The sequence below is a fragment of the Sporobolomyces salmoneus genome (genome assembly GCF_050403485.1).
Source record: "Sporobolomyces salmoneus JCM6883 DNA, S_salmoneus_JCM6883_v1_ctg11, whole genome shotgun sequence".
NCBI lineage: Eukaryota > Fungi > Basidiomycota > Microbotryomycetes > Sporidiobolales > Sporidiobolaceae > Sporobolomyces > Sporobolomyces salmoneus.
Window position 1 is genome coordinate 241052 of NW_027481152.1, and position 25278 is coordinate 266329.

At 50.4% G+C, this 25278-nt stretch overlaps 7 protein-coding genes across 7 annotated transcripts; 2 read left to right on the plus strand and 5 right to left on the minus strand.

Annotated features, from left to right (window-relative positions):
- Positions 1-266: 266 nt before the first annotated feature.
- On the minus strand, positions 267-3612 carry JCM6883_002863 (uncharacterized protein; the record flags this gene model as incomplete). The annotated part of the gene is made up of 7 exons (XM_076630655.1): positions 267-668; positions 731-1666; positions 1769-2235; positions 2306-2544; positions 2614-2856; positions 2954-3323; positions 3414-3612. The coding sequence occupies 7 exons, from the start codon at positions 3610-3612 to the stop codon at positions 267-269; spliced, it is 2856 nt and encodes a 951-aa protein (XP_076489392.1).
- Positions 3613-4067: 455 nt separating this feature from the next.
- JCM6883_002864 (uncharacterized protein) lies at positions 4068-8556 on the plus strand (the record flags this gene model as incomplete). Its single annotated transcript, XM_076630656.1, has 6 exons — positions 4068-4769; positions 4852-6354; positions 6431-6520; positions 6603-6834; positions 6903-7061; positions 7133-8556. 6 exons carry the CDS (start codon positions 4068-4070, stop codon positions 8554-8556), a joined length of 4110 nt encoding a protein of 1369 aa, XP_076489393.1.
- Positions 8557-8843: 287 nt separating this feature from the next.
- Positions 8844-10427, minus strand: JCM6883_002865 (uncharacterized protein; the record flags this gene model as incomplete). Its single annotated transcript, XM_076630657.1, has 1 exon — positions 8844-10427. The coding sequence occupies one exon, from the start codon at positions 10425-10427 to the stop codon at positions 8844-8846; it is 1584 nt and encodes a 527-aa protein (XP_076489394.1).
- Positions 10428-10962: 535 nt separating this feature from the next.
- Positions 10963-13226, plus strand: JCM6883_002866 (uncharacterized protein; the record flags this gene model as incomplete). Its single annotated transcript, XM_076630658.1, has 6 exons — positions 10963-11107; positions 11225-11311; positions 11406-11488; positions 11554-12531; positions 12599-12687; positions 12758-13226. The coding sequence occupies 6 exons, from the start codon at positions 10963-10965 to the stop codon at positions 13224-13226; spliced, it is 1851 nt and encodes a 616-aa protein (XP_076489395.1).
- A 3947-nt stretch (positions 13227-17173) lies between these two features.
- Positions 17174-19160, minus strand: RPT4 (proteasome regulatory particle base subunit RPT4; the record flags this gene model as incomplete). The annotated part of the gene is made up of 11 exons (XM_076630659.1): positions 17174-17202; positions 17274-17347; positions 17411-17498; positions 17565-17700; positions 17783-18120; positions 18185-18248; positions 18315-18429; positions 18506-18626; positions 18696-18815; positions 18958-19000; positions 19071-19160. The coding sequence occupies 11 exons, from the start codon at positions 19158-19160 to the stop codon at positions 17174-17176; spliced, it is 1218 nt and encodes a 405-aa protein (XP_076489396.1).
- A 2318-nt stretch (positions 19161-21478) lies between these two features.
- JCM6883_002868 (WD40 repeat domain-containing protein) lies at positions 21479-23958 on the minus strand (the record flags this gene model as incomplete). Its single annotated transcript, XM_076630660.1, has 6 exons — positions 21479-21608; positions 21678-21772; positions 21839-22897; positions 23192-23271; positions 23362-23585; positions 23738-23958. 6 exons carry the CDS (start codon positions 23956-23958, stop codon positions 21479-21481), a joined length of 1809 nt encoding a protein of 602 aa, XP_076489397.1.
- A 496-nt stretch (positions 23959-24454) lies between these two features.
- Positions 24455-25262, minus strand: JCM6883_002869 (uncharacterized protein; the record flags this gene model as incomplete). The annotated part of the gene is made up of 3 exons (XM_076630661.1): positions 24455-24760; positions 24834-24920; positions 25017-25262. The coding sequence occupies 3 exons, from the start codon at positions 25260-25262 to the stop codon at positions 24455-24457; spliced, it is 639 nt and encodes a 212-aa protein (XP_076489398.1).
- Positions 25263-25278: the final 16 nt, after the last annotated feature.

Below are 25278 nucleotides of genomic sequence, written 5' to 3' on the forward strand. Positions count from 1 at the left end.
GAGCGAGCTTGCGAGCTAGTGAAATGGTGAGAAGCGAAAAGGAGTGAAAAAGGAAATTTCGAGCGAACGTCGAGAAACGTTTGATGACTCGCTCTTCGTACCTCTTTCGCTCACAAGCAGAGCATTTGTGTAGTCGATTCATTCCAATAGATAGGATGCGAGAGAGAACCCAAGTCACTCCCGTAACTCTGCTCGATAGTTAAGTAACCGAAACAAACGAAATCCTCGATCTGAACCTGCAAACCGAACCCTTCCTGTACCTTATCCTACTCCTTGTTTTCCTCTCCATCCTTCTGTCCGTCATCCTGTGGTCCCTCTTCAACCTCCTCGAGCACCATCGGAGGCGGCGTCGAAATTTCTCCCTTTTCTCCTTCCTCCTCGACGTGCTCGTGGTCAAATTCAGGCGATCCATACTCCCTCTCCAATTTCTCTTCATCGAAACTCAATTCCCCCGGTCCACTAATTCCGCTTAAATCCCCCGCTTCGTCGCCTTCGTTGTTCGGGTCAATTTGAAGGTGTGAAAGAGACAAATCGAATGGATTATTTGTAGCGTCTCGGGATTGATCAAAATCTAGTTCTAGTTGAGTCTCACCGAGGTCTAGAGGAGGGGAAGCGAGCGAGAGGTCGGAGAATTTAGGGGAGGAAGAAGAAGGAACGGGTTCGAGGGCCTGCGAATGGTGACTTCGTCGTCAGATCACGTATGGATGGTCTGAGGACAAGATACACTCACGGAAACAGTGGTGGATTCAGTAGACTCTTTGAAGGAATCGTTGAGCGCTTTATTGCTCTTTTTCTTCTTGTTCTTCTTCCCATTCTTCTTCCCTCCTCCCGTATTCGCCGCCACGTCTTCTTCTGGACCGTCTGGACCCTCCTCCTGATCGAGGTTCTTCACTTCTCCCATCTTCGGAGAAGTGATCAAACCCGAACCCGTCTCCTTTCTCTTACTCGCCTCCTGATCGAACGCTTTCGCCAACCCAGCGACTCTCCCCGACCCAGCTCGAGGCGGTAATGAAGGTGGAGGCGTTCTTGAAGGTAGTGTCGGGGTTGGTCGAGAAGAGGAGAGGGCAGCAGAGGGAGGAGGAGGGGGCGGTGAGAGGGATCTTCCTAAATCTCCACGATCTTCCTCGAACTCGTCTGCTGTTCGTTCTCCTTCTTCCTCCTCCTCCTCCTCCGCAGGGGATTGGGGAAGTTGGTCTTCGACAATCGTGATAGGCTGGGCATCTCCCGCTCCTTCTAAATGCGAGAAACTCGATCCAAACGATTGATCCCTCTCCCGATCTCTCGGCGGGAGCGGAGGCGGCGACGCTCCCAAATCCACCTCATGTTCATGTTCATCATCGTCTGTCGTCGTAGCGTCCGTAGTCGTAGCGAGACTTTTGCTCGTAGTGGTTGAACTAGCTACGCTCGAACGCCCTCCTCCAAAGAACCCACCGAAAATACTCGTGCTCGCTGGAGTCGGAGCGATTGATTCGGATGAAGCGAGGGGAGGGGAAGGGAGTTGAGGGAGAGGAGGAGAAGTCGCGGAATTCGAGACGGCGGAAGAAGAGAAGGAACGGGATGGAAGTGCGGGAGGAGTTTGAAGAGCTGAACCGGATGCGAGAGAGACGGTAGAAGGGGAAGTTGGAAGGGAAGGGAGAGTGGGGGAAGGAGGAGCTGGAAGCGTGAACTGAACACAATGAAACGAACACACGAGAGAGAATCAGTTTCTCCTCGTTCAAGAAAGAAAGAAGAAGTGAGAAGAGTTTGGGAGAGAGGAATTTGAACTCACTTTCGAGATCTCTTTAATCCATCCACCCATAGTTTCCCATTCGTCCGCTCCATCGGCGATCTCTTCCCCTGGTTTACTAGGTACTGCTCTCATGATATGTTTTGTTCCTTTTCCCTCGTTCTCGATCAGGGTGAACGCCGCATCGAGACCTCCTTTCTTTTTCTTCTCGTGGTCGGGGGTAGGCATTGGACCGAGAGAACATGTGGGGAGATGAAGAGTTAGGAGAGGGGTAGAAGTCGTCAGGAGGTGGAAAGCGGTTGGGGAGAGAGAAGAGAGGGAGGTCGAATCGGCTTCTTCGGAGGAGGAGCTAGGGGAAGGGACGGACGTAGAGAGGGAGTGGTGTTGTGGTGGAGGAGCGGAGACGGTCGAAGCGCGAGAACGAGAAGCGGGAGAAGAGGAAGAAGTCGAAGAAAGGGTTGGAGGTGCGTAAAGGAGAAGGTGTCCCGTAGCCGTCAAGATGAAGTACGCTGGGGACCATCTCACTCGAATTAGCTCAAGGTCTGTCTGATCCGGAGCTGAGAGAGAACGACGACTAACCTGCTTTCCAACTCCTCAAGAAACTAGTTTGTCGTTCCAAAGCACCCTCTAGTAAGATACCACATCGTTCATCTCCCTTTCCTTCCCATTCTACATCCTTCAACGTCTTTGTCGGTGCATCGGCGGGGATGGCGTGGTTCAGTTTGAGGAAATGAGACCATTCAGATTCGGGAGGAACGGAATCGACCGTTGCCGAGAGGAACATTGACAGTTGTTGATTACCTAACAACATCGCCGAGCTATACAACATCTCATGCGAGTCAGCTGACAGCGATCAAGGAGGAAGAGAGAAAGAGTGAGAAACTGACTTTGTCGATTCCCAATCCCTCCAACATTTCGCCAATTCACTAAACAATTCTTTCTCCTTCACTTCAGTTTTTTCAGTCCATGATTTGACCGCGACGAGTAGATCGTTCTCTTTCTGTAATTGAACCGAGAGTTGAGCTTCCAATTGAGCGCGAATCACGAGTGGATCATCGTTCAACTGAGGTCGGATAGGTTGAGTCGAGAGGGCTTGTTGTAGTCTCGCTAGAAGTGGAGATGTGAGATCCCTGCACGCGCGCAAGCAACTCGACTCGTTTCGTCAGCGTGAAACGCTCTCACAACGAGAGAGAGAAAGAGGAAAAGAAAAACGAAAGGAAAACTGACCTTTCCCTCTGTACGGCATCACACAATCGATTAACATCCTTCTCCATCGCGTTAATATGACCCTTCATCCCTTCCCTCAACTTGTTCAAAGGTCCGACGACCTCTTTCACGACGGATTTCGCGAGTTCTGCGTGAGCGAGACTGACTCGTTGATTCGTATCTTTGATCTCTTGGAGGATTTGGGCCCATCCTTCTTGGCCCGTTCCACCGAGTGGTTGGATCATGTCGAGACTTGAATTCGGGTCCGAGGAAGAGGAGGAGGAGACGGAGGAGGAAGGAAGGAAAATAGAGGATTCTTGGATTGGGGTGGGGATTGTCGAGGGAAGCTTCTGCAAGGCGAGGGAATGGGCATGGTGGGCTTGAGATAGAGCTGTAAGAAATACGGATCCAACATAGAGAGAATGAATCAGCCAAAACGATGGCTCCAAATTGTTCTCTATAGTTAGGATGAACTTCGTACCTTGAAAGTAGAGAGCTAGATGTTTCGCGAACCTCTTGAGCTGGTGAGATCGATTGATCAATACATCGGAAGGTTTGAGAGCGTTCGGAGTTGGTGGAAACGGATCGAGAGGAGGAGAGTCGGCTGCTTTTGAAGGGGATGGTCGAATATGATGTGGTTGAGACGAGTAGGACGAGTAGCGTCCTAATAGACCACTCATCGTCGATAACGAACGAGAGTGAGTGAGGCAGAGGAGAAGAAGAAAGCAAACATACAATCAGCTGCGAGCAATCTCTCACCTCAACCTTCATCTCTGGTCGCGTACTGCTTGGTCTGATAGGTACGTGTATACTCTAGAACATCGTACACGGTAAGAGCGACGCGCTAATCGGTCTACAACCCTCTGTTTGCACACTTCATCTCACCTCTCTCAATGCCTCGCTTCACAGCCTCTGGACGCCGCACAAGAACTACTCGAAAGTCTTACAAGCGACTATCAACCTCGTTGACGCGATCAAAGTCGCCCCCGACGTGGTTTCTCCTTGTTGTTTGTCAGTGTATTTAGGTCAGTTCCTCTCTTGTCTGTCTGTCTCGTAGGCTGATTTTGACGGTTGGTAGATCATCACAGAGTAGATATTTGACACCTGAGCGACAATTCGAAGCGTTCAAGTCGAGATGAACTTCCCTCTCCCTCAACCATCTTCCTCGTCCTCTTCTCTCCCTCCTCCGACATCCGGACAGCAGTCATTCCAGCCCCAACCGTCTTCTGATGGATCGCCTTACGGTCTACCCATGAGCGGTCAACCCGTCACGCCATCTCAAGGATTACCTCTCCCTCTAAACCCACTCCAAAACAACCCATTCTCTCCCTCGAATTTCTCCCCTTATCCACCTCCATCAGCTCAATCCCAACATGTTCCTACCCGAGCCTCAAACCTACGTCATTCAATCTTACCTCCTGCTTCACCCGCCCAAACTCAAGCCGCTAATTCATCTCCTCATGTTCATTTCGCCCCCGACCAGTCTCACGCTTCCTCTCCCGCTTCGGTTTCCCAACTCGGCGTGCTCTCGACTTCCCCTACCTCTCGTTCGAACCCTAAATCCCCTTTGATTCCTCGTCGAGTCGGACCCGGTGGAGTCCCTTTCCTCCCTCGTTACGTTCCCGTCGATACGAACTGTGCGTTTTGCGGAGGGACGAACGCGTCGAACAAGAGAGGGAGGAAGGAGGACATGGTGAGTTGTTACGAATGTGGGAGTTCGGGACATCCGACTTGTTTGGAATGGGACGATGCGAGGTTGGTTAAAAGGGTTAAAGGGTATAGTTGGTTGTGTCAGGAATGTAAGAGGTGTGAGGTTTGCGATGAAAAGGGGGATGATGTGAGTGCACTCTTTTCCTCTCATCGATTTTCGAGTTTGCGAGAATGAGGAAACTGACGAGGAGAAGCGAGAACGCTCGCAGGACGATATGTTATTCTGCGATTCCTGTGATCGAGGCTGGCATCGACAACACCTCAATCCACCTTTATCGACGATCCCAAGAGGAAAATGGAACTGTCCGACTTGTGTGAAAGAATCAAATTTCTTCGATGCACCACTCGAGTTGGGCGAAGGTCAGAAACGAACAAGGAAACAAGCTCAACCGATTGGATTCACGGCGACTTCGTCTTCGACTTCTGGAGCGGAGGGAGAATCCGAGGAAGTGATAGTGAGGAAAAGAGGGAGACCTAGAAAAAGTACGACGACGACGATGCAGGGAAGTGCGAATGGGTATGGGTATGGAGACTATGAAGGGGATGGAACGGAAGAAGATGATTTCGATGAGAGTTTGTTGTTTAGTGGGAGAAATAAAGGGAAATCTCGAGCGATCGATCAAGATAACAACAACGTCGACTACGGTTCCTCTTCTTCTTCGGCTCATTTACTTGGTACCGGAAATGTAGAAGAACATCCAATCGTCAAGCTCCCTAATCAGCAACAACAACAACCTTATTTCCCTCCTTATTATCCTCCTCTCTCTTCCACTCCAAACACGGCAACCCGAATCGATCCTACCGCTTCCTTACTCGCTACTATCAACGGCTCGAACCCGTCTTCTTCTTCGACTCCGAAACAACCAGCTGGTAGACCAATGAAACGACAACGCTCCTCGAACGCTCGAGGAGACAGTAATAACTCTTCGACTCCCTTCTCCGATCAACCCTGGCTCTTACCTCGATCTCCTCCCTCCCCTACTCCCGAAGACGAGCTCAGTCTCCCAGTGATGAACGCATCGGGAGAACCGGAAGACCCGTATGGAGGGTTATTGACTTTGGAGGAATCTCGAACGGATGGCAGAGTCCCTCAGGAGAAGGATCGAAAGAGGTTCAAAGCGGCGAAGGAGTTGGTCGATCGGAGAGAATTGGGGTTGATGAAGAGGTTGGAGAAGGAGGAGATTGAGAGGAAGAAAGAAGAGAGGAGGAAAGCGAACGAGAGGAATCAGGCGGCGGCTCTTCTCGCGGCGACAGAAGCGGGGATCGAGATGACCGGAGAGCTCTCTGCTGTTGCGAGTCCTGGTGAAGGAGGAGGAGGAGGAGGAGCAATCGCACCTGCACCTGGAACCCCAGGAGGAGGAGGAGGTATCGAAACTCGAGAACTTCGAACTCATCGACCCGCCTCGTCTACTCTCTTCGACTCTCAAGCTCCCTTGAACCCTTCCTCTCTCCTCTCCCTCGGTGGGTCGACTCCATCCGCTCTAACTCCAACCGCTTCGAATCCAGACGAATCCCTCCCCGTTCTCCCACCAAATTATACCGGTCTCCCGATCAGACCAATCACGTCCCTCGTTTTCCCGCCGTACGAGATCAAAACTTGGTATCAAGCCCCGTTTCCGGAGGAGTATACGAGAACTCCGGATGGGAGGTTGTGGGTTTGTGAGAGTTGTTTAAAGTATTTTAGAGGGGAATTCGAATGGGGTAGACATCGAGTCAGTTTTTCACTCTCTCCTTTTCTATCTATCGCTCTCAGGGATCGTACTGATAGAGGAGAGGCAAATCGGACAGTTGAAGTGCAAGATGAGACATCCGCCGGGAGATGAGATTTATCGAGATGGTTTAATCTCGGTTTTCGAAGTTGACGGTCGCAAAAACAAGGTCGGTCGTCGCGTTTCTCTACGATTCCTTAACTGTCGAGTAGACAAAGCTGACTTCGTACTGATCGCGCTACCGTCCACAGATCTATTGTCAAAACCTGTGTCTCCTCGCGAAACAATTCCTCGATCACAAAACTCTCTACTACGACGTCGAACCTTTCCTCTTCTACGTCATGACTCTCGCCGAACCTACCGGCGCGAAGTTCGTAGGATACTTCTCGAAGGAGAAGAGGAGTCCGACGAATAACGTTAGTTGTATCATGACTTTACCCGTGAGACAAAGGAAAGGTTGGGGGAACTTGTTGATCGATTTCAGTCAGTTCTCTACTCCCTACTAGTGTTTCCTAGGCAGAAGAGGACATTGACGTTGTGATTCTTCGCAGGTTACTTGTTGTCAAAGAAAGAAGGAAGAGCTGGAACGCCCGAACGACCATTGTCGGATCTGGGTTTACTCTCGTATCGCAATTATTGGACTTTGACATTGTTTCAATACTTTGAATCGCTCGGTACCGATTACAAGGAAGAAGATCTCACGTTCGAGAGTAAGTCGCCGAACGAACTCTCTCGCCAAACTCTTGACTTTCGCTGACTTTTGCTCGGTTCGCGTTCGCAGCTATCAGTAAAGCTACCTCGATCACGAAAGACGATATTTACTTTGTCCTTCGCGAACGAAACTTTATCACCGACCTTTCGCAACAACCTCCACGACCTCCTTCTTCTTCGCGACCTTCTCCCGCACCTTCCGCCCTCGCTCCGCCTTCGAACGCGCCCTCACCGGGAACTGCTCCTTCCCCCGCGTCGACTACTGGAGGAGGAGGAGGAGGTGCCGCGAGTCCTGCCGCGCAAAACGAAATCATCGAAGATTCAGCTTCTCCACCTCCTTTCGCTCCTCCCTCTTCCGCTGGTCCTTCAACTCCAAACCCTCTCTCAGTCTCGAACGAGCCCGTCGATGGTACTTCTACTCAACCGAAGAGTCGTGGATCGGCAATTCCTCATCGACAACCGTTCCGCGGCAACTCGTGGTCAGGTCGAAAACGAACCTCTGGTGCACCTCGAGGTCGACCTCCTTCCTCCTCCTCCGCTGCTCGAGCGAACCCATCCTCCCACTCCCACGGTCATGGTCATCACGCGCCACCACTCGTCGTTCCCACACGGTATCAGATCCATTTCGACTCGGAAATCGTTCGGGAGTATTTGGAGAAGAATCGAAGGAAGGATTGGATTCGATTGAGGAGTGATCGGTTGAAATGGACTCCGTTTTTGGTTACGAGAGGGTTTGGATTGAGTATGGAGGTCGGGAGTACGGCGATTGAAGGATTGACGGCGGATGGAGCTGGAAAGGGGGGAGTTGGAGGGAAGAAAGATACCGAAGGAGAAAGAGCGGGAGCGGAGGGAAGTCCAGAATTGTTGGGAGATGGATTCGTGGGAGATCAAAATCAAGAGGGAGAGGGAGAGGAGGAGCCGCATCACGACGAGGAGGAAGAAGAACGAAGTGAAGATGAAGATGCTCTCGCGTTCCTCGATGGTACTTCTTCCTCATCCGATTCCGACGACGGAGACGGGTACTCTTCATCATCCTCGATTCGTCGTCGACGTCGACAACGCGCTGCAGGAGGAGGAGGAGCGAATTCTTCCGGACGTCCTTCACGTTCGACTCGACAAGCAGCTGCGACTTCGACACCTCGTCCCGTTGCTTCTACCTCTACTCGACCTGTCCGAGGCTCAGCAACCACGAGTCGAACGAGATCCGCTTCGATCCTGACGCCTCAAGCTCAAGCTCAAGAATCGAACGACTCCGCTCTTCCTCCTTCTTCTTCGAAACGACCTACGAGAGGCACTCCTATCTCGACTCCACGATCGGTACCAAAGAAGAAATCCCTCTTACCTCCAAGGAACGCGAATGGAAGTTTCTCGAGACCTCCTCCGGCTCCTTCTCCTGAACTCGACTCGGGCCCTCTCGAAAACGGAGGAGCAGTGGAAGGTGATACGACGATGGGTGATGTCGATGCGGAAGGGGTCGAGGACGATACGACCTAGTTTTTACCGAAACTTTCTATTTATTCTTTTGTCACATCAAAGTGGTTCCATCGTCTTTTTGTTTTCTCTCTTCTTGTTGCCCGAGGAATGTTGCAAGTAGAATAAACATCGAGTTGTATTGTTGTTGTTACTCTCGTTCTTGATGCATCGTTGTTGTCTCGAGTGAGCTCCGGTCAAGTTGAGAGCAAAGTGAACCAACCTCTTTCGACGCGAAAAAGGCATATGAGCGACTCTGAGAGAAAGGACTCGAAACCGAGTCTTTTTGCACTAAATCACCCTCTACCCTTTTACTTGTTCAGCAACGAACTCAACTGTGCCAACAATTGTTCCTTCTTTCCCTCCTTGTTACCCGCTCCTCCCTTTCTTCCACCTCTTGCTCCCATTCTCCTATTCTCGTTCTCTCGATCACTCAACAAACTCTCTTTCGTAGCTAACCAAGCCTCTTGCTGTTCCTTTGTACGTTTCTTTTTCTTCCCTGCCAACAGATCCCGCGGTCCTCTCTCGTTAACTCCCAACGACTTGTAAGAGATCCCCGACGACTCTCCTCCTCCTCCTCCTCCGAAGTAGGCTGAAAGTCCCTGAGGCGTGAGTCCTCCTCCTGAACGACGATTTCCTCCTCCAGGTCCCGCACGAGAGTTGAATTCAGGTGGTAAAGCCCCCGAATACGCCGGACTTCCAATCGGATGTCTCCCCGCCGGTCCCTTCATTCCCGATCCTCCTGGAGTCTCCACCACAGGGTTCATAGCTACCGGTCGAAGAGCGAGTACAGAGGGTTCGTATTCCGCCGTCGTAGGTCTGAAATCTGGAGTTTTCTTTAATCCCGATTCTACAATCGCGATTCGATTCGCATAACCTAGAGGATTGATCACTGGATTCAATAGACGGAACGAGGCACGACCGGGAACGTTTGATCGAATCGAGGAAGCGTCGGGGAAGAAAGTTGTAGAGGGGAGGTTCGAAGTGTTTTGGGCGTTGATGGGAGAAACGGTCGAGAGTACGGAGGAATAGAGTTCGGTACCGGAACCGAATTTGTAGGAGGAGAGAGGTCCGGGGGGTCGGTTGAAATTGTTCAAGGGGGAGGGACCTAGGAGTCGACCGGGAATGGGAGCGGCGAGAGAGGATTCGAGAGGGGTTGGAGTCGCGTATTGAAGGGCGAGAGTTGGGTGAATTTGTGGGAGGGCTCTAGAGGAGGAGGAAGCAGAGGAGGAGGAAGAAGAAGAAGAAGGGAGTCGGAGGAATCGTTCGACGAGTCGAATCAATTCGTTCGGGTTACTTTGTGCGTGAGCGTATAGGTCGAACTCTTCGATCGGTTGAGGGGAGGTCTGGGACTGTTTCGCTTGTTCTTCAACGACGAACTGTTTGAATTCTTCCCTTCTTCCTTCCAATTGATCGAGGTAACTTTCAAATTCCGATTCACTCATCGCGAGGAAATTTGGAGTTCTGATCGGAGCCTCCTGGGCCTCTTTCGGGTGTTTGATCGTTCCTCCTTTCGAACCCAACGCCTCTCGAAGGGATTCTGGTACGAACCTCGATTGAACGAGAGGTAATTCCCATTTCCGTCCTTTCACCAAACTGAACGCTTCACTCTGTAATCCGACTCCGGTCTCTTGCCATCTTTTCACGTAACTAGTTTCCCTCGTCGCTTTTCGGAAGACGGTGCGACCTTCACGAGAGTCGAGTTGAGAGATCCGAACGAACGGAGAAGTTTTAGTCGTTGCTGCCGGGAGAGGACGCTTGAGACCAAAGTTCTGGCGGGCGAGATGAGGTGCGGTGGTAGTGTAGACTTGATCGATTTGGGGGTTGTAGGAGGCGAGTTTAGATCGACGGAGGAGTGCCGAGTAAGAAGAGGAAGAGGAAGTCGAGGCCGCCATCCTTCTGAGCAGGTGGAGGGTGCGAGACTACTCTGGCTGGTCGCGGTCTGCTCTGCTGGTATAGAGCGTCGTGTGAAGTTGATGGAAAGAGAGATGAGCTCCCCCGACTTGGGCGAGAATTCCCAAAAAGTCTCAGAAATTCGAAACCCTCTCTGCTGAACCGCGTCTGGGGATCCTCGACGGTATCTAGTAGCTACTGTTTACGGTATAGCAAGCCGTAGAAAGAGTAGCCATCCGAGTATTGTTTTGGAGCCAATTAGAAATTAGCGCGGAAAGTTCGCTTCTCGAGCACTCATTTCTTTCAACCTTCGACTCTTGCTCGCTCCTCCTATCTTCGACTTCTCACACGGTAGCACCACTCTCATCCCTCTCTGCCCGCCCATCGCCCAGCTTCAAAACCCACGAGCAGTCTCCACCCCTTTCTCTTTCTCTGTCAACCTCTCACTCCCCTTCGACGCGATCCGACCGCTTCTTCTTCTCTCTCACACTCCACCCGACGCTCGAGCACTACCTGCACACAGCACCGAGATTTAAGATGGAGAACGCCCACCAACCGGGATTGAACCGAATGTTGCACAAACGTCAACGAGTCGTCGCGACTGAAAGTAGTTCCGAAACAACTACTCGAGGTGGTCGAGTTCGTAGTACTAGTACAACTGAACTCGTTGCAGAGGATACCAGTCAGTCACTCCTCACTTCCTCTCTTCCCTCTCGAGACGAGTCTGGGAAAATAAGCAAGAGTCCTCGGCTGAAATGAAGATTCCTGCCCTTGTTTTGATTGATTTGGAACGGAATAGGTACGGGTAGACAACGTGAAAGACCTTCGTTCATGACTGCTACTACCACCAGTAGTACTCGTTCGACCGCGGCTGCTGCTGTAACTTGTGAGTTTTCTCTTTTGTTTTGTTCCTTTCGCGTTTCAACGTGATTTTTCTGAACACGAAGTTTGGTTCGCTCACATCCCTCTCGGTTGAGTAGCTACCACGGATGATTCGACCTCTTCTTCTTCGTCAACGACGGCTCGAGGTCGAGGAACAACTTCTTCGAGTTCTTCCTCAACCGTTCGTTTCTCTTCTCTCCCTTCTCTTCCTCAGGCGAGACTGATCCTCCCCTCCTTCATCTCCAGAGCGTCGGCACTACTCCCGCATCCCGAGCAACCAACACTGGATTCAACGAAGCGACCGCAACTCCAATCAATACGAACCCAAAATCGAACTCCTCCTCCTCCTCTACGAATGGTGGAGCTGTCGCCGGTGCGATCATTGCTGTGATCGCTGTACTCGCAATCGGGATCGGGTTCTTCGTTTGGCGTAAACGGAGGAACAATCGTAGAGCGAAAGAAGGATTCCTCGGTTCTGGATCTGGTTCGGGAGGAGTGGGAGGTGCAGGGGGAGGATATAAGAAACAGGAAGATAAATGGGATGGACATAATACGAACGGGATGGGGAACGAGCAGTCAATGACGAGGGATGATAGTTCTTTGTTTGGAGGGAGGGAGAAAACTTTTTCGGGCGAAAGTTTCAATCAAGGTCCTGAGAACGGTGCAGGAGGATATGGAGCGACTTCGAATTGGAATCAACCTCAACCTCAGCAACAATACTACAACGCACAAGGAGGAGAACCGACCTGGAATAATGGGTCGAACGTTTATCCTCCTGCGAACCAACCACTTCCTCCCGTTTCGACTACGAACCTTCTCGCTCATCAAGACCCAACTTCCTCAATGAGTAACCTTCCCGCCTCGCTCGCTGCAGGAGGAGGAGGAGGAGGAGGAGCTGGAGCTGCCGGATTCGGAGCCGCTCGATTAGTCGCCGCCCAATCCGTCGCTTCTTCTTCCCCGAGAAACTCGATCTCGAACCATCACCATCACGATTCGTCGCATTACCAACAACACCAATCGATCGAACAGAGGGAATTACAACAAGAGTTGGATAATCGTCGTCAATCTTTTTTGAACAAAACTCAACCTCCTCAACCTCAAGCTCCTCTTGCACTCGCCACGACGACGGAGGAGAGTCCCTTCGGAGAGAGTGAGGGACAGGGAGAAATCAGGATCGTTAAGGGGACTTTTGATCCGAGTTTAGATGATGAACTGGTTCTATACGTGAGTCGTTTTTTCGGATCAGTCTACAGGAGATTCCGAAGACTGAGCCTCTGTTCGACTCCCACAGCCTGGGGATAAAGTACAAGTACTCATGAAGTATGATGATGGATGGGCCCTCGGTCTCAACCTGTCTTCGGGAGTTCCTCCTTCGAAAGGGTAAATTCTCGCTTCTTCCCTCTCTCATCTCCCCAAACCTCCGAGCTCACGCCTCTCGTCCGTCTCGCAGTGTATTCCCCTTCGATTGTCTCGGACAGATCGTCCCCGCACCTCTCGCCTCCGAGATCCGTTCCCCCTCGAACCCTTCCCCTCCCTCCGACGTTCAGCGTTCCCTTTCCCCGATCAACCCCGCGAACATTCCTCTCCCTCCTCCCACCCCAACTCTTCTCTCTCCCATTAACGAATCCGAACGACCTCTTTCCGTCGCATCGACGGCCACTCGTGAAGGTCCTCCTCAATTAGCTCCTTTCGAACGATCAGATTCTCCTCTTTCTCCTGATTTCCCTCCTACTTCCCTCACGGTTCCTTCCTCAACTTCGAACTCGTCGACCTTGAACGGGGGATCACCAACGAGTCCGACGATGAAAAGGATGTCGATGGATACGACGAAATTGAAACGACATTCGAGTTTGATCGCGAGTAGAGACGCGGATTTGTTCGTCGCGTTAGGGGAGGTACTCGATAAAGAGAAACACTAAGTCATCTCTCTTTTGAGTCAACGGGGACTGCTGAGCGGTCTCTCTCGACTCGATTTTTACTTTTTCCCTCGAAACGTTTGTTTCCTTTTCGTCTCTTCTCCTTATTCTTATTCTCTCTCTCTCTTACACTGGAATAGCTCTCATCTCATCTCTCATCTCTTCTTAACGAACCCATCATCTCACTTTCGATTGTATAGACCTTTAGCCTCATCTTCATTCCTCTTTCTCATTCTTTCGATCGAGTTTCATCTCGACACATTCCTTTTCATCTTGTTCGACCTTGTATACCCTCCACCCCATTCCCATTGATACTGCCGAATGTTGAACGACACCCATTCCGAGTACATATTTCCGTTTCTTTCTGTTTCGTTCTCGAGCTCGAGGTCCTTGATTCTCGTCTTTCATTGAGAAAAGGGGAAGACGACCGACTGACGAGATCGGTCGTCCTAGTCGCACCGACATGCATGCTGTCGTACGACTCCAAGGGAGTCAGGCTAGAGAGTCACTCTAACAACTTGGATCCCCGTCGCGGAATGACCTGAAGAGGTTGAGGGGACAAAGCGGGCGGAGTTCATCTCAGCTTGAGTCAGCGTCGGGAGTCGGAATGGTGTCGGACGTCGAAAGTCGGAAGTAGGGAATCAGCGTCGGCGTCGGAGGGAAACGTTGAGGTGAAGCCAGACCCAGAGCAAGGAGTCAGAGTCGAGTCGCCGTCGTGATTGATCCTGAAGTGAGTCTTGCTGGGTCGGTATCGAGTTCGTAGCTGAGTCGACGTCGAATGCTTTGTCCCGTTGCCTCATCGTGTAGTCAATCTGCGTGATTCGAAACAGACCGAGTAAAAACGAAGCGAGTTCTTCCAGAATCGCAAGGCTCAGCCGCTCATGGTTCTCTCGACTGACTCGTGAGAAGCGTTATATCTGAGACGATGTGAAGACCAGGAGAGCAGTCGTTCCCAGCAGCTCGACAGCAAAACTCAAAGAGCGGAAGAAAAAGAGAGATTCGCGACTCTTTCTCGAGTCGACAGAACTGTCAATCGTTCATCGCTTCGTTCTAGAGCGGGAGTGCGTTCCCGTCCCTAGATCGCTAGGCGACTGTTGTATCCCAAGCAATGAACGTTTCGAGTCCTCTACAGCTTTCGTTTCGCGATTCCTCGGATCGCAGAGCTCGTTCGTCGACGGCGAATCCAGGTCTTTAAACCAACCGCTTCGAAAGCTGGTCACACCGACTCTTCACCTTTCGAGACTCATGCCTTGCCCAAGCTGCTCAGAAGAGATCACTAGCGCGTGAGCTTTTCGAAGCCGAACGCTCGGATCGTGGCGCACGGCTACATTCGGCGGACGAATCAACTCGCGGTGGAAAGAAACGTCCGGACTGGACAACGATGAGATGGTGCTTCTCAGGAGAGAAGCGTACAAGCAAAAGAGCACTGACATCGTTCAGTATTCGCAATGTTGAAAACTATTTACAAACCGATCTCCTTTCGCTTCTTATTGACCGTATTCCTTATCCTTGACAGGGACGTCCTTTCCAGTCAACTTCGTGACTCCCGTACGGATACCATCGGGGGCTGTCGAGCGAAAGAGCGAATCGCCGACAAGACCGTCGTTCCCTCGCTAGCAAATCGAGAGTTCATCGGACTAGAGGCCGGAACCGTATTGTTGAGATTCAGAGCAAATCAGTGTCGAAAGTCGTGCGAACTCGACAAGGTAAGTTCAAAACGAGAACTGAGAAAAAAGAAAAGCGCAATTCGAACTACCCGTCGATACCGAATCGCCCTATTTCCCTAAGGATATCAATGAACTGCCCGCTGACCCGTTTCGAAGTCACGAACAGCGATGACAATTCACGGATGTACCTTCTACAGGATCCCTCAACCGAGAGTCCGGATCGAGAGCGTCCTCCCGATCCTCGCGATCTTGCGAGAAGTCCTGGTCCCCCCAACTCGTAAAAACCAGCTCTAAACTCGAACCGCTCAGCGCGGTGAGTCTGTAACGCTATACGAGAGACTGGAGAGTGTTAAGAGACCTCGAGGGAATCTTCAGTTTGCGAGGTCAGAGCCAGATTGCTTCCAACGGGAGATCAGCGGTTCCATCTTGGTCATTTTTGACGTTCAATCCAGCTAGCGATTCGACATCTTCCGAGCTGAGAGAGGTTGGATGGACGGGTTGCAGAGCGGAAAGAAGAGATTCCGAACGAAACGAGGTGGGCAAGAAATTGACAGCGGAGCGGCAGTTTGCAAGGTGGTTCCAAAATCGTAGGTGTAGTGTCGTATTGCGTTGGCGTAGTAGAGTCGATGAAGTGATCGAGCAACAAGGGAGAGAGGCAGAGGAATTTTCAAAGACGAGAGGTTTTTTGCTCTTGTTCGATTCTTGTTCCACCAACTTCAACATGTTAGTCCGATCTCGCAGATACTTTACAGCCAGTACACCACACCCAGCGATCAAACTATGCCGACCCGGTCTCGATAGCGTTAGAAGGGAGAGGAGGGAAAAAGTGACCAAGTTTGATTCGAGGGGAGATACTCGCTACAGAGGGATACAGAGCCTGGGAGAACGACTGAGATGGGTTATTGAGAGATTAAAGGAGCGATTGAACGGGCTACAGACGGTCTCAGACGGTTCAGAGAGGGAGATCGAGTTGGCCACTCTTCACCTATCATCAACTCGACACATCTCAACTATACACGCTCTTCGAAGATCGATGACTGACAATCCGGATACTGTGATGATAGGGGAAAGGTTCACGGATCGCTCGCGCGTGCCGGTAAGGTAAAGTCGCAAACCCCCAAGGTCGAACCTCAAGAGAAGAAGAAGAAGGTCACTGGACGTGCTAAGAAACGTCTCATCTTCAACTCTCGTTTCGTTAACGTATGTTCCTACCCCCTCTTACTCATGGCGTGAGACGAGCGAGAGCTGACGCGGACTTTTTCGATTCGAGATAGGTTACCTCCGCTGTTCGTTTCTCTCTTACCCGCTGCTTCTATTTCCTGCAGTATACTGACGTTCTCTTCTTCCGACTCACTCTCAGCCCGGAGGCAAGGTGTAAGTTCCCGCTTCTCCCTCCTCTCACGAAACTCTCGAACTGACTTCCTCTCTGTTTCCAGTCAACGAAACAAGCAACCTCAAGGAAAGTCTGGTTAAAGCGTCTCCACATACAGAAGAAGAAGAACAAGTTCATATCGAGAAAAGGAGGAAGAAAAACGAACAGAGGAAATCCCCGAATCTCACACACCAAACGAAATCTCCCAAAGACCAAAAAAAATCCACAAAACCACATTTCCATTTCTTTCCCATCGCCTTATCATTCTCTTTCACCCTTTTTCCCTCATCCGACTTTGCTACTCGTTCCGACCGTCTCTTATCTCCTTCGCCTTTTCGCCGTCCTCTCTCACTTTTCTCTCGACTTTTTCGGAGGGAATTGGAAGGACTAGAATTGAGACTGGAAATAGAATTCACGGGGAATTAATTATGGAGCCTTGAACAGTCGGGAAGGGAATCGAGGTATCTGGATTATCGGGTGGTGGTTTAGGAGCTGTGGCTAGTGGTTTACAAACATCTTTGGGTTCATTTCGGGAGGAGGGAGGAGAGGATTTTCTCTTTGACATTTTTGACTTTTGTTTTCGGTTTTCTTTTCTTTCTTCTTCGATTATGGACGTTTTTAGCTTTGATTCGATACTGAGGAAATTATAAATGCGGGTTTTCTGTACACAAACAGAAGAGCTGTCATGGACCTTTCTCATCTTCGTCGGGCGGAGAAGTCAGAATGAGAGATGTTCCAGAGCGGCCGGAACCCTCGCTTCGACTCCGGACGAGCTTTCTGCCTCTGCCGCACTCTCTCTAGCGCACAATCACACACTCGCCTGCAGAGAAGGAGGAGAACGAAAGAGACTTTGATTTCGTTCCCTCCATTGTTTACAAACAAGTTTTCTCTCGTCTTTCGCTCGATCACGACTATACTCCATCGTATTCGAGAATAGTCTCTGTAGTCAAGGACCCAGCACAGTCAGTACGTGTAAAACAGCTTCGACTGGGCCGAGAATCAGAGACTAACCGTGTTTCTTCGCTTCTTGCATCTTACGAGCTCCCTTGATGAAATCGTCTTGAATACAGTAATCACGTTCATCACTGGTCGGGTAACATCGCGGTTCAGTACACTTGCAGAGTGGTTGAGAAGCGAGAGTAACGAACCGAATCGCGAACATTCCAGCTTCGGTACAGATGTTTCGTAAATCGGCACCGTTGAAACCTTCCGAGAGTTTCACTACCGCTTCGTAGTCTGCGAGGTCATACAACGTGGTCAGTGGAGCGAAGGAGAGAGAAAAAGCGCGAGGGAGAAACGAACCGATTTCACCGGATTTCGCGATTGGTCCAGCGTGAATCTTGAGAATCTCCATTCGAGCGACTTCGTTCGGTAGAGGGATTTCAATCTTTCGATCAATACGACCGGGACGAAGTAGTGCAGGATCAAGAGTATCCGGCTAAACGAGGCGAGAACGAAAAAGCGAAAGCGATCAGTTCCACTCGATCTTGCGAAAGAGTAGGGAGAAAGTTAGAGCTCACTCGGTTGGTAGCAAAGATGACTTTGGTCTTTCCAAGATAATCGAACCCATCCAACTGATTCAACAACTCCATCAAAGTTCTCTGAATCTCTCGATCCGCCGAAGTTCCCTCCGAGAACCTCCTCCCTCCAATCGCATCGATCTCGTCCATGAAGATGATACAAGGTTCGTGTTCCTTCGCGTAACCGAACATTTCTCGGATCAATCGAGCCGATTCTCCAATGTATTTGTCGACGATCGCAGAGGAAACGACTTTGAGGAAATTCGTGGAGAGAGTTGCGGCGACGGCTCGGGCGAGAAGGGTTTTACCGGTACCGGGAGGTCCGTAGAGAAGTACACCTGCGAACCGGGGGAGAGGGAGGTGAGCCGAGCGATATAGAGATGAGAAATGATCGATTCTCACCTTTGGGAGGTTTGATACCGACTCGCATGAACAACTCAGGGTTCATCAACGGCAACTCGATGACCTAGTGAGGCTCCTCCGATCTTCAGTCTTGGTCACGTCGAACACGCTGAAGAAAGAGATCGCTCACCTCTCGTAATTCTCGAATTTGATCTCCCAATCCTCCAACTCCTGCAAAACTAGCTCCCTTGGGATCTTCCATCGTCATGTTGTATACGAGGGGGTCGACTTCTCGTGGCAAGATACTACAACCCAACACGAAGCGAGGTGAGCTCTCCTCGACTTGAGAAAGGAAAGAGACGAAGAAGAAATTTGACTTACCGCATGATGGTAAGAGTCGTCATATCGAGAGAAACTCGTACCCCATTCTTCAACTTCTCTTTCGGTACTGCACTCCTACATCCCACTACATAACGAGGTCCCGAAGAAGCTTTCACGATAACTACCAATCCTTATTCCGAGTCAGCTTCGTCTCGCCGAATGGGAGAAGGAAGGGAGGAGGTTGGCTTACAGCGTTCATCATCTAGTTGTTTGAGAACTTCTCCAACGATTTGACCAACGGATTGTAGAGCTTTGATATCATCTTCGGATTTATCGAAATCTTTCTCCAACGTTCTCAATGACAAACGGACTATCCGCGTTCTCTAATTAGCTACCACCTATCTCGTGCTTTGTGGCTCGGATGTACGTACCTAGATGGGAGGGAGAGAGATCGAGAGTTAGTCGTCATCTCCTTGCAACGAGTCTCGAGAGCGGGAGGAGAAGCTACGTACTCTCTTTCAGTCTACCTTCCAACTCTTCGTGTTCCTTCAACCTCTGCGCAACAGGCAAACGTGTTGCGAACGGTTAGTCGAGATCTGGCGATGATGAAGGAATGTTCTCTCACTTTACGGTAAGTTTGAAGCGCTTGAGTCTTGGCGGCATCGAATTGAGGTTGTGGTGGTGCTGGTGCGGTGGATGAACTGGCTTCAGACATGGTTGAAGGTGGAAGTGAGAAGTTGAAGGAGGAGAGAGCGTCGTAATTGAGGAGCTGGCCCGCTTATCGGTTTTCGGAGAGTTTCGCTGGTCCGAAGCTGACAGTACTGGAGATAGTGAGTATACGGGCAATCAGTCGAGAAAAGAGCGCCAGAAGTGAAGACGAAGCGCACGACGCTCGTTTCGCAAGTTTCGCAAGCTCTCTCGCTCGAATCGCCCCTTCTCCTCTCTGGAACCCTCTCCGTCTTCCCAGGCCGGTCCCCATGAGCAAGATACGAGCCGACTTGACCTTGAACGACTGTCAAACGGCGGGAGAAAAACGACCCACGAGCGAAATCTTCCAAAGTTCCTGGTTTCTGTCGAGTAACCCGGACGATCGGGGAGGAGAATCACACAGCTTGAGCCCTTGAATGTCGACGAAACGGTTGGAAGGCAGATCACCTCCGTCGAGGTCCCCACCGCGGCCGAATCAAATTATGGAACAAATCAAGGTACTCCGAGGACGTCAAATTCTTCAAGCTAGGTTTCGCTCGGTAGTGGTCGTCGCCTCGTCGTTTCGTATTCGTATCTCATGGTTATGGTATCGAATCCCTTGGAGCTCTTCGATGTTAATCGAACACTTCGTTTTCCTCGCTGGCTCGTCTCGGATCCAAATTCAAACTTTCAACGCAAAATGTACTCGAATTCTCTGGGCTCGCTGTGACAGAGATTGTGTACACGTGGCTCTCTACACAGTCTCTGGAGTCTCTAGTTCCGCAGCAGTGCACTATCGCCTCTGACGAAACACGGCTCGAGCAACCGATCTCGCCAATCGGTCGCTTCTCTCCTCTTTTTGTCCTCCTTTCTTTCTTGCATCCTTCACTTTTGCTCTCTTGAACCCCTATCGTCAATACGAATGTAACAAATGAGTTTCGCTTGCAACTTGTAGACGATGCGAGCCAGTTTCGCAGTCTCGTTTTGTCGTTTTGAGCTCAGGCAATTTTGGCTGTCGACGCTCGCGCCCTTATCTACACACCGAGCCTGTTCGAGCACCACACGTCGCTCTGACCTCTTCTTCTAGCTCTTCGAGACGTTTCCTGAGAAATGCCGCTTTCCTTACGCACAAAATCGACAGAGGAATCCGAGCGCAAGCAAGGAACTTTGTTTGGCTGATTACTCGCCTCACGGATACAGATGAAAGAGATTGAAACCCTCTTTCGGATACGCTACCAACCTAGACACGCAGACTTCTGTTAAATACTTCTCTCGATACGAAAATTTCAAAACTTTACGACTTTGACGACAACTTCGAGCTCGGCTCGCCTACGAGTTTTCGCCGACATTGTGTTCCCACTTGTCGCAGCCTTTACCTTTTTGGTTGACTCCATGCGTGAATATGTATACAATATTCAGGCGAGATGAAGTGAATTGAAGCGGTTTCTTTTTGACGCGAAGAGAGCGTTGAAATGGGGAAGGGAAACGCACAGTCCTCCTCCGCTTCGCAAGCATGTTCTCTCTGTTCTTTCAAACTTTCGATTCTCTGCATCCGAGAATTTGATGAGAGTTGACGGAATCTGACCACAAGCTGAAGCAACGAGTAAGAAACAGCTCACAAAGGACAATGAGGTGAAACCGGCGAAGTTTCCCCTCACGCGGAAACTATTTCCCCTTTACTTTTCCTTTCCCGAGGGTATCGCAAAGAAGAGGTATCGATACTTGATGAAAGCCTATTCGGATTGACGCCTGAAAAAGGTTTCTGCGGAAAAAAGACCCCTTACCATACAATTCACTCGAATTGAAAGTTAAAAGCCGAAAAGTTTGAGGACTTGAGCAGACGTCTCCCTCCTCTCTTGTTGGATCACTGTACGGGATCGGTACAAATCCTTTGTGGTTAAATGATCGGAAATACCTACGTGGTTAGATCAGACACTGTTGCGTTATTGTCGGGACGCACTTTCTTCGGAATGTTAGAATTCAATTTGGGCTAGGGATAATCTTTGCGAACCTGGCGGTCAGGGTGTACTCATTGGTTGGTTTCGAGGAACGCTCTCTTTGGTTATCCCTTTGGAATTGGGCGAGTATTGGAGAAATACAGCGCGACCGAATCGATAAGACTGAATAAGTCGAAGATTCGCAGAGTTCAACCTCCCTTTCACGAGGGTAGGTTGGACTATAATCCTTTTTTTTGCCATCGATACTCGTAGTCATCATACTCACCAGCCGAAAGCAGAAGGAAGAGTGAACGACGCGAGACAGGTTTTCTTTTTCTCTCTCGGTCGCTTTCTCTCAAGTCAAGAAACTTTAAGGGCGAGATAATGTCGTAGTACTTCAACAGAGTATCTACTCGTCATCCAAGACATCGTCTCCCTCCTCGTCATCTGCCAAACCGACGATTCCAGCTCCAGTTTTCGAGAGATCCTTTCCGAGCGCTTTGAGTCGGTCTCCGAAAACGGTTCGTACTCCGGGGTTTCTACAAGCGAGAGAATATCACGTCAGTATACGCGATTCGAGTGCGCGCGAGAGGGGGGAAGAAACTCACGTCGAAGCATCCCAGAGTTGAAGGTTCGCTTTCGATCCAGCGACAGCGATAGTTGTAGGATCATCGGGGCAGAAAGAAGCAGAGAAGACTTTTCCCTACAGGTCAGAAGAGAATCAGTCATCGCACGGTAACAAAGAGAGAGAGAAAGATAGGAGACTCACGACTCCGAGATCTCTCGCGGTAACGAGAGAAATGTTTCGTTTCCCAGCTTTCGTATCCTCCAAATTCCACACTTTGACCATATTATCCGTACCACCAGTAACCATGAACCCTTTCACCATCGAGTTGATATCGAAACTCGAAACACTTCCATCATGAGCCGCCAACGTCCATAAACTCTTTCCTCTCGCGACGTCGGCACCCCCTGCTCCTCCTTTCGAAGTCGACAACATTCTCGAATCGTAGGATTGTACCAAACCGTTCTCCATCGAAACGAGGAAATTTGAAGGTTCCCAAGGATCCCATCTCAAACATTCGACGTCCGAATCGACCTTTGTTGCGACTCCTGAATCGGGTGCTCGACTATCGAATACTCGAACGGTACCGTCCCAACTTCCCGACAACAAAACGGTAGGTTCTTTCGGATTCCAAACGACCGATTGAACCTTGTCGGAATGGAGTGAATCGAAAGATCTCAACGCGGGACTCGAAGTAGGTCGAGACAAATCCCATAATTTGATCGTCTTGTCGGCTGAAGAGGAGGCGAGGAGGTTTCGATGAGAACGGTTCCAGGAGAGGGAGAGGATCGAATCGACGTGGTATTCAGGGTTCGCGACGACTTTAGGCTTCTTCGGCTTCTTCTTCTTCTGCTTTTTCGATCCGTCGGTTGATAATGAAGGGGTAGAATCGGTGATCGAGGAAGTAGAAGGAATAGGAGCGTTCGGGTCTTTCGGAGGTGGTCCCAAAATCGCATCGGGGTACAATCCATCGACGACATCTAACGACCAGATCTCGATTTCCGGGTCGAGGGTACCGACTGCGACAAAGTTTCCTTTCGATTCGGCGTCGTTCGTTCGTCCGGGACAGAAATCTAACCATTCGAGGCAGAGAGGCATCGCGGGGAGCAAGAGGTCGTGGTGAACGTAGAGATTCTCTTCAGATTCATCGTAGACGTAGATTTCGAGTTGGGAAACGTCGTCTTGAGTTTTCGCGGCGACGATGAGGTTGTCGGTAGGGAGAATTTCGAGTTCTTCTCGTTCTAGTTCTTCATCTTCTTGTTTCTATCACAAGCACAGGGCCGAAGAGAGGTCAGGTCAATGCTCGTGACCAGTACGATAGGTGTTGTTAGAGACGAAGACGAAGGGAGGGTGAGGTAGAGAGCTCAGATCCGAAAGATGGTATGTTGTCAAAAAGGTTGACCGCATCGCACTCAGCCGACTAAAGCCAGAGTGCTCAGCAATTTGGGTATATTGATTAATAATCATTGCTTGCTACCTTTATTCCTCCTCTTCGTTTCGTTTCGTTTCGACTTTCGCGAGTAGCGAAAGATTCACGAGAGGGAAGAGTCGACTTACAGCTTCGAGGGTAACGTAAGGATCGTCTGATGCGTTTCCGTAGTATGTCAAACCCTTGATGTTACTGAAAGCTCCCATCGCTACGCGGCAGAATCAAAGTCAGCTTTCGGTTTTTTAATACTCTCTCGCGAACCTCTTTTCATTCGTCAAGCGAGACAGTTTCGACTTACCAGCACCCTTCGATTCCTCTTCATCGTAAGTATCCAGATTGTACGCCGCTAGATCATCATCCTCTCCACCATCTCCCTCTTTCTTCGATTTCTTCTCCCCAGCAGCAGCAGCTTTAATCTTCTTCGCAGCTTTTTGAGCGGCGATCGTAGCGGCATCTTCCATCTCTGCATCGTCTTCATCTTCTACTTCCATCGCTGCTTCGTCTTGTGATTCATCGTTCTCGCTAAAATGGAGAAAGAAAAGAAAAACTGAGAATCAGCACAGATTCATGAATCCGAATCGCCTCTACCTCCCTCGCTCCATCTCTCTCTTTCTCCAAAGATCTCCTTCCTCCCATCCACGCGAACAAGACATAGCAGCAAACGAGAGACTCACTCTTCCCATTCCCCCTCTCCTCCATCCTCTCCCTCATTCTCGCCATTCTCACCCCCTTCCATCAATTTAGCCAATTCCAATTCAATCTTTGCCCCTTCCAATTGTCCCTTCGCGAGTTTCCCAATCCGTTCGAGTTCGGATTCGTCCACTGTATATTTTTGAGGGTTTTGAGCGGCGGCACCGCGAGGGATCCACGAGATGGACGAGATGAGTGAAGTCATCGAAGCGAATAGGTGGGGTGGTCTCTAGGTGGGAGCGCTGAAGGGAGAGAGGTTCGATGGGAGATGAAGGAAAAGATTCTGCAGTGAGTTGGAGAGGAAAGAGGGGTGGAGTTGTAGCTGGTCTACTGTCAAGGCGTGAAAAAGTGTCGAAGGTGGCCTAGCGTGAAACGCCGGCGAGTTGGTGAGAAGGAAAGATGAGAGAAGTTTTGTGGGAGAGTCGCTCAAAAAAGTCGCAAGGCGAAAGACAACCTCTCTCTTATCATCCTGGGCAGTGCACGTTGAGACTAGCGGCCTCATAATCAAAGCGCCGGGAGAAGAGCGCGTGATTGGCTAGTGACGAGCGAAACAAAAACTCGCGCGAAAAAACAGTTTTACTGTTCTTTGCGAACGATCCCAACTTGAATGCCTAGCTCTCTATCTGTGACCGCGACGAGTTACTACCATGAAAGGTGCAGAGAAGACCGGCTTCTCGTTCCCATATCCTCAATGTCGCCTCCTACAACGGTAACGAACCTCTCCTCTCACTCCTTTCCATGTCCTCGCTCCCTCTGCTCATACTCCCCTCGCCTTCTTCCTCCTCATCACTATCCTCCTGATCGGCGTCCTCAATCTCCGCATCCAAATCAACCACTGCTTCTCCCGTAGATTCTTCGTCCTCAACTCTTCCGACTCTTCCTGGTCTCCTCGTCGGGGGTAGGATATCGTCTAAACCTGGTGGAGGGGGCAGTTGGTCGAGTGCTCGATGATGATGATGGGAGTGGGAACTTTGTCCGGCGTTTCGAGGCGACGTAGAGGTTTGAGACTGAGAATCAGCGAGAAGAAAGTTAGTTGATCCGCTTCGCCAGAGATGGGAGAGGAGAGGGGAAGGGACGTACGAGATCATCATCATCATCTTCTTCGTGGGTGTTTTGACGACCTAAGGGGATTAACCAGGAATAGCCAAACTCTTTGATATCGGAATTCTAAAAAGCAAAATCGAGAAACCCGAGACTCGTTTCAGCTCTATCTCTCCACGGTTGAACCGGATACACGGTCTGGGTGAGTGAGAGGTAGCTCACGCGTATCTCATGATCCTCTTCCAGTTGTTCCAATGCTTCAATCTCCTGTTCGAGCGTATCGTACCGAATCGATTTACTCCCGCCAAACGGAGGCGGAGGCTGATTCTGGAACCGGATCGAAGCGGGTAGTGTACGAGGATCTCGAGGTGGCACATCACGGTTTACTAGAGAGGATAGAGTTGGGGGATAGAACATCGGAGAGTTCCAAGAGGGAGGAGGGGAACTCGTTCGAGCTGTTGGTGCCATTCTCCGCGCTGCTGAA